Below are 7797 nucleotides of genomic sequence, written 5' to 3' on the forward strand. Positions count from 1 at the left end.
CACAACTGTGGTAATGATATGCACAAATTACCAGTTCCATGGTTAAATGTAATTTGCACAAACTATTTCTGCAACAGTACATGTACAATACTGAAAAATTGGGCCTAAAAGTAAGTAGTTTTTTATATTTTGTTTCTTGTTTTCATTGTAATAATTTTTAAAACAAAATAAAATTATTATCTAGACATCCAGCTAAATGCTTTCAAGTTTTATGGGAATATTTCACATATATTTTAAAAAATTAGAAAACAAAATTAAACCTAAATCTATTCCTGGAGATTAAGTGACTTCTTTCCAATGTAGAACAAAATGCACATATTTTACTAATGACTCTAAGTTCTACAAACACTCTAATTATGAATTATGCATGCCATTTATTTATATACTACTCCATTTCCTTTTTCTTGCTGGTTTTGTTTACCTGGTTTACTGCAAAGAGATCCCTTGAAGATGATCTTCTTGTAAGGATAATTATTAAAGATCAATGTTTTTAACTGGATTCAAGAAGGAACATGTTTCCAAACAAACAACCCAAAGAAAACCTAGAAAGTACTTTTATAAATTAGTTTTAACCTTGTATTTAAGCATGTTACAGTCCATAAATATCCATAATTTAAGAAGAAAGCTGATTTTTCCAGTATTTACATAAAAGACTGAAAAATAAGAGCCACAGATTATATAGAATTTAAAAGAACCCACTTGATACTTTGATGTGTAGCATAATCAGAAACCCCTCAAGCTGATGTCCTGAGTAAAACAAAGTGCTGTCAAATGCAAATTGAACAGAGAAAAATGTTTTTTCTTCAATCTTTCAGTTATAGTTTTTCTCTAGTAATTCAAGGGGTTGCTTGTAAGAATGATAGGTACAAAATTTTCAGATGAAAGTGAGATTTTCAAGTTGATGGCGTCCCTGTAAATTACTCATTTGGGCCTGTATCCTGCAAAAAACTTTTGTGTGTGCTAAACTTTACATGCTGTATGACCATATGACTGCTCACTGTGCACGAAGTTAAGCACCTGTTAATCTTTGCAGTATTGCCTTGTATTTGAAAATCAACCTTATCCTGTTTTCTACTGTAAGAAAAGCTGTAGTTCTTTTCTAATGAACAAAGAGTTTGAGACACTGAAAAAAACTTGCTTTTGGTACCTATGGCACAGCAAAACAAAGCACTGTTTGATGATATTGCACTTTAAAAAAAAAATTAAATGCATCCATAATGCTATCATTGGTTTACCCTGCAAAATATTTTTCCATCTTTTTCTTATTTGGTATTTCTAAATGACTTGTGAATGATTTGTTTTTCCACAGAGATGGAGAACAAATACATGCTCTCCAAGCTGTATGTAATATACATATTGTCTTTTTTCTATTCATAGTACTACGCATTTTTAATTCATATTTAATTAATGCCACATTGAGTGGGAACATGTCTTGATTTTGCCCCTCTCTAAAATAAGGATAGCAGTAAACCTTACCTACCACAAAGGGGGATTGTAAAGCTTAATTTATTAATTTCTATACAGCATTCAGAGATCTTTACGTGCTACAGACAGCACTTATAAAATAAAGGAGCAGTGGATATTGACAGCAGATATTTGCTTTTATATGCTAATGTCTTTTGGATATCCCTGATGGGTGTGTGATGGTATCAGATGATTCATGATCAGTATAGATCCATGACCATTAGTATCAGAAACTAGGACCTGATCCAAAGACTATTAAAGTCAAAGGCGGTCTCTCCACTGACTTCAAAGGGAATTTAAATCAGGCCCCTAATAACAAACACATGGTTAAACACAGGTTTAAAATGTCTACAACTTTTTCCATTTTCTTCCATCCGGTTCTTTTACACAGTTTTTAATATATTGTTTTAAAAAGGCTAACAAATTAGCTATAACATAGAGCTATTGAGATATACATATATAGTACCTTATTTTCAGTGCTGTCCTGCTGAGGAGAAGAAGAATGATGCAGCAGCTTTTAATAAAAATATGTTGTAGACATTTCTAAGCTAAGGACCAAAATATGCTATTACCAAATCTGAGAGCATGTTCCCAAGTTTTCAGAAATCTATGCTTTCATATAACATACCATGCACAACATGCCATCCTCCATTGTGTTCTGCTATTCAGTCTCACATCTTAACTGTCACCTCCACAGTTCAAGACAATGAAAGAAATAAAATTGCTGAATAAATCAAGGATAAATCTCAAAAAGATTACCTAATCATTTCCCAAAAATATGCATAAGCACACACTGGCTATACCCATGAATTACAAAATGTACTGAAAACATTGTTCTAGTCTTATGGCAGTGTTGACTGGACTGATAACTGCCAGACTTGTATATTAGAATATTGTTTTAGGAAATAACTGTGCAGGGTGCAATGATGCCTGAAATGCAACACACGGAACATAAGTATATTGCTCCAACTGTTCTCCAGACAGTGAACCCAGCCATTCTCACATAAAATTCCCATTAACAGGAGTCAGTGGGAGTTTTGAGTGAGTGAGGATTGTAGAATCAAGCCCAGGAACCATAGAAACATAGAAGATTAGGGTTGGAAGGGACCTTATGAGGTTATCTAGTCCAACTCCCTGCTCAAAGCAGGACCAACCCCAACTAAATCATCCCAGCCAGGGCTTTGTCAAGCTGCACTTTAAAAACCTCTAAGAATGGAGATTCCACCACCTCCCTAGGTAACCCATTCCACTGCTTCACCACCCTCCTAGTGAAAAACGTTTTCCTAATATCCAACCTAGACCTCTCCCACTGCAACTTGAGACCATTGCTCCTAGTTCTGCAATCTACTACCACTGAGAACAGCCTAGTTCCATTCCTCCTGGACCCCCCTTTCAGGTAGTTAAAGGCTGCAATCAAATTCCCCCTCATTCTTCTCTTCTGCAGACTAAACAAGCCAAGTTCCCTCAGCCTCTTCTCATAAGTCTTGTGCTCCAGCCCCCTAATCATTTTGGTTGTCCTCCGCTGGACTCTTTCCAATTTGTCCACATCCTTTATGTAGTGGGGGGCACAAAACTGGACACAATGCTCCAAATGTGGCCCCACCAGTGCCGAATAAGAGGAGAATAATCACTTCCCTCGATCTGCTGGCAATGCTCCTACTAATGCAGCCCAATATGCCATTAGCCTTCTTGGCAATAAGGGCACACTGTTGACTCATATCCAGGTTCTTGTCCACTGTAATCATCAGGTCCTTTTCTGCCTCGTAAGTCAGTCCACAGTCCGTAGCTGTGCATGGGATTCTTCCGTCCTAAGTGGAGGATTCTGCACTTGTCCTTGTTGAACCTCATCAGATTTCATTAGCAGAGGTATTAGCCTGAGCTCTGGCCCCATTATCAGCACAGTGGCAAGTATGACTACTATTATGCTATGAAGACTGAGAGAGGCTTCATTAGCAATGGTAGTGGACATCCACTATGGTTTGTAATAGTGTGGATGTGCTGGTGCTAAACTGTTTTTTCCACAGAGATCATCATTTATTTTACAGCACCCAAAAATATGTGAGCCATTTTACAACACATAAAAATTAGAAGATCTCAGCCCTGAAGAGCTTACATTATAACAGAAATCTTATTGCTACATTGCACGTTTCTGCCAAATGCTGTGTTATGAAGGAGGTGGCACTCTGTGGTAGGTGTCATTGTAGAATATTCTGCAGCCTTTACCATAAACAAACTTTTTCAAGGGCCTGCTGGAGTAACTGCTCAGGTGCTATACACAGGTAAGGTGGGGAATAAGGAGGACAAAGAAGGGATATGCCCACTCTCTACCCGAATCCTGCCCATTTTGTAGCTTGTCCAACCCACACCACTCGGCTTTTTTTAAGTGGTTATACCTGTGGCTCTGCAGGCTGCTACTAAATATAGAATTGCTTTTTACACCACACAACACAGCTGATTTGCTACAAGAAGCATTGCACATCTTCGCCTAGAGATTTTACAGCTACCACTGCTGCATAAATGGGGCTAGATTAGGCCCAGAAATATGGCCCAATCCTGAGAGGTGATGCAAACACCTCACAACTCAACATTCAGGTCAATGGGAGCTGAGGAATGCTGGGTGCCAGGAAGTGCTCAGCATTTTAAGCAAGCTGTAAATTCCTGTCCATACACTTAATCATACACTTAGCTAGAACAGGTGATAAATACCCAATATAAACTGGGAAAGGAGAACAAAATCATGTCCATGACATGACATGTGAGTATTGCTGTTAATGTTTTTAAAGTCTTCAAGAGAAAGGTTCATTTTTGAAAAAAAAAAAAACCATACACCAAAAGTGAGGGCCTGATCCTGCAAAACACCAAGCCCTGGTTGCAATGGGAGTTAAGAAGGTGCAGAAGACCCTAATCTCAGGCCCTTTATTTAGCCTTGTGTGATGTTTCATTTCAAAACAGACACGGACCTTTGTAAAACCAGTCAAAAGCCTATTTCCCTTCCCTTTGATTGATAACATTCTTAAACCTAAAACCCTTTCATCTAGGAAGTAACAAAAAGCATGAGAATCACACCAGTGAGGCAGGGAGATGTCCTGTACGTCGGTATCAACGTGTCTAAAGCCATGTGCAGTTACAGAGTGGGCAGGGAGGCAGAGAAAAAGCACTGATCAGCTGGATAGACTCAGCAGGCAGCACTGTCTGCTACCGTATGTTTGCAGGACAAGGGGGGATTTGCATGACCGCAGGCGGTGCCTCCAGGCGTTGGGTGTGATTCAAATAAGGTGTTAACATCCTCGCTGCAACAAACGCCGACTTCAAACACACCAGGCCAATGGCGCCCCCTAGAGCTTGCTCCCGGAATGGCGGGTTGTAGCATTGTTAATAATCTCCGGCCGGGCCACTAGAACCACTGATCTCCTTCTGCCGCCTCGGCCTGCGTTAGCCAGCCCCTCACACCAGCCCGTCCTCCCTCCTTTCCACGCCCCGCGCCACTTGCAACTCCTGGAAGAGCCAGTGGGCACCTGGCTGCTCTTTGCCGAGCAGCCCCAGCAGCGCCTTTGTTTTCTCTCCAGCTCGCCCTGCAGGAGCCTGACAGCGGCCCAGGCCGGGGGCAGAAGGAGCAGGACGCGCCAGGAAGGCGGCCCCGTCGCCCCGGCCGGGGTGCTTCCGCTGACCGCCCTGCAGGCGCAGCCCAGCCACCGGGAAATGCGCAGGTTGCGCGCGGCGGAGTCCCCGCGCCAGCCACCCTCCCCCCGCGCCGCGCGGCGGGGTTGACGGGCTGAATGAGGGCGCTCCTGCTGTCTCGCGCCCGGCTGCAACCGTAGCCTGGGAAAACCGGGGGCGGAGCCTCGAAACCAGGGTTTCCCTCCCTCCCTCCGGGACACACGCACGGCGGGCGCGCGCGGGGATTTCCCACAAGGCGCGCTCCTCCGATGACGCTCGCGCGCAGGCGCCCGCGATCATCTGACGTACCGCCAGCCACAGCCAGGCCCACAGCGGTGAGTGGTGCGCGAACCGGGCGGGGGGAGACGGAGCCCCCCGTGCGCGTGCCGGGGCTTGGCCCGGGGAGGGGGAGAGCGTGCGTGTTGGGAGGGGTGCAATGCCTGCTGTGGAAGCGGGGAGCAGGAGCAGCCCGGCCTCCCCGGCGCTTTGGCTGATGGCGGGTGTTTGCCCTGGCCGGCGCCCGGCAGCGCTGCGCTGGGTGGGAGGGATTCTGGCTCGATCCTGGCCACAGTCACTTGCAGGCGGCTGGCTGCCGGGAGAATGGTGGGGGTGGGGAGCAGGGGCAAGCGCTCAGTCCACCAGCTACTCAGCAGGCAAACATCATTGTCTTACCGCATTTCTAGGCCATGGGCAAGAACAAAGCAAAAGGGCCAAAGCCGAAGAGCGTGTTCCACGTGGCCAGCTCCAGACTCCTGAAGGCTAAGAATAAAGCTAAGCCCGTCACCACTAATCTGAAGAAGGTTCGTACCGCTCCAGTCAGCCAGGCGGCGGGGAGGGGGGACATTGGGATGCTGTTCTTGAAATCTCTTCCCACCACACACCGTTTAGTAAAGAAACCAGGGCCTGGACCACGGGGGCGATTTAGTGTCACTCACCAAAGACTGGCCAAAAGCCTTGAGTTTCTCACTGTGTAAAACATGAATGACAGTGAAGCTGGAGAACTAAAAGCAACACTAGCCCTTTCCTGATAGAAATAAGGGACCTCTTTGGAACTGGTTGCCTCTTCATAATGGCCAAAATAAACTGAATGTGTGACTGATTTTTCTATTACGTGTTCCATATCCAGAAGGAAATCTTTCTTCGCTTTTGAGCCCCAACATAATTAGTAGCTTTAACATCTTTGTTAGATTTCTTTACTAGTGACCATTTATATGAAATTTCTATTAAAGATTCACTATTTATAATATTTACACATTCAAACAGTAGTACAATTAAAGTATAATTTAAAGTATGTGCCCCATTCCAAGTAATTTTAAAAGATAGCCTATTTAATATACATATTTATAATGGTTCTATGAATAAGCTTTAGCATCATATTAAGATATCTTACTGCCTTTAACTAACTTCTGCATTTTTTCTCCTCTAAAGATAAACATTGTGAATGATGAAAAAGTTAGAACGATAAATAAAGCATTTACTGAAGTACAAAAAGAGGTCAAACAACTATCAAAAGGCATTTCTTCAAAATCTCAAAAGAGGCATCAGGTAATAATTTTATGAGTCCTATTTAATACATCTCTTTGGTAATGAGGGTAGCTGCAACTTCAGATTAGCGAGATTCCAAATTTAAGGTTTAATTTTAGTAAGTTTTTAGCTCTTGACTGAAAAAACAGTTGTGGCCCCATGCAGACGTGTCTCAGGTTTGCAGGCAACTTTAACAATTGTTCTAAGGGGGTAAACTCTCTTAGTCAGAAGAGAGGAAAGAGTTGAGCCTCTCTAGTTTGTTTCCAGAATGGATTTTTCATTTAATATCTGGATGTTTTAGTTGATTTTTACTGGTGAGCTTTAAAAAAGAAATAAAATAGATTTCTAACTGGAGACTAATTCTTCAAGGGTTGACCCTTAACACGAATAGGCACAGAAAATAAAGCTGGTTGCTTTTGTCAAGGCATCCTGGATCTCTTGGCTGAAGTGTTTGATGACAGTGTCGATATGAAAAGATTGACTATTTTTTCTAAAAACTGTGCCATTGCAGGTTACTCATCAAAATATAACATTTTGAAACAAAATTTCTCTCTTTTTGGAGCTCTTGTAGGGCCCTAGTAATAATTCAAGTGGTCTCCCTGGAACAATATAGACAATGTGTTAGTCTCTTGAATGCTCTAGTAATCCCCTTAACAATTTTATGTTTTGTTGACTAGAGCATTCAAGCCTATCTCCATTTTGGCCATGTATGTTATGGGCAGTTTTTCTGGCATTCCTCTGAAGCACAAAAGTATTGACCACTGGTTCATTTAGTCTAGCAAATCACTTATTTCCATAAAGTGAATAAGTTATAAGGAATGTAGAATGTTTTGTAGTCTAGTATACCAAGCTAATCAATCTTTCATTCAGCAAGTATTTGTTAGCTTTATATCTTCCATCAGTGAAACATTTTATACACAATCAGCTTCCTACTTTATGTAATTTTAAAAAAAATTATTTTCAGGTTTCCAAGCTTCTGGAAGGTGAACCAGCTAATGTGGATGCAGCTGCAAGCTTATTATCTCAGTTGTAATGCACAATGAAATATCCATGAATTCCAAAAGCAACATTTACTGGCAAATCAGTGGATGGCACATACTTAATACTTTGTTTGTACAGTTTTATTAAAAAAATCTTGTTAATATACAAGCA

General features: G+C 42.0%; 1 protein-coding gene across 1 annotated transcript; it reads left to right on the top strand.

The window, feature by feature from the left end:
- Nucleotides 1-4937: 4937 nt before the first annotated feature.
- RBIS (ribosomal biogenesis factor) lies at nucleotides 4938-7794 on the top strand. The gene is made up of 4 exons (XM_067553530.1): nucleotides 4938-5456; nucleotides 5805-5921; nucleotides 6550-6666; nucleotides 7610-7794. The coding sequence occupies exons 1-4, from the start codon at nucleotides 5391-5393 to the stop codon at nucleotides 7676-7678; spliced, it is 369 nt and encodes a 122-aa protein (XP_067409631.1). The 5' UTR covers nucleotides 4938-5390; the 3' UTR covers nucleotides 7679-7794.
- The last annotated feature ends 3 nt before the right edge of the window (nucleotides 7795-7797 follow it).

The sequence above is a fragment of the Emydura macquarii genome, unplaced genomic scaffold (genome assembly GCF_026122565.2).
Source record: "Emydura macquarii macquarii isolate MOO-44397 ecotype Brisbane River unplaced genomic scaffold, CSIRO-AGI_Emac_v2 contig_1477, whole genome shotgun sequence".
Taxonomy (NCBI): Eukaryota; Metazoa; Chordata; order Testudines; family Chelidae; genus Emydura; species Emydura macquarii.

Bases quoted from the DNA above. Each gene is read 5' to 3' on its own strand.
- RBIS (XM_067553530.1), top strand. From the start codon at position 5,391: ATGACGCTCGCGCGCAGGCGCCCGCGATCATCTGACGTACCGCCAGCC. The intron at 5,922-6,549 runs GTTCGTACCGCT...TCTCCTCTAAAG, and splicing joins TCACCACTAATCTGAAGAAG to ATAAACATTGTGAATGATGA. The intron at 6,667-7,609 runs GTAATAATTTTA...AATTATTTTCAG, and splicing joins AATCTCAAAAGAGGCATCAG to GTTTCCAAGCTTCTGGAAGG.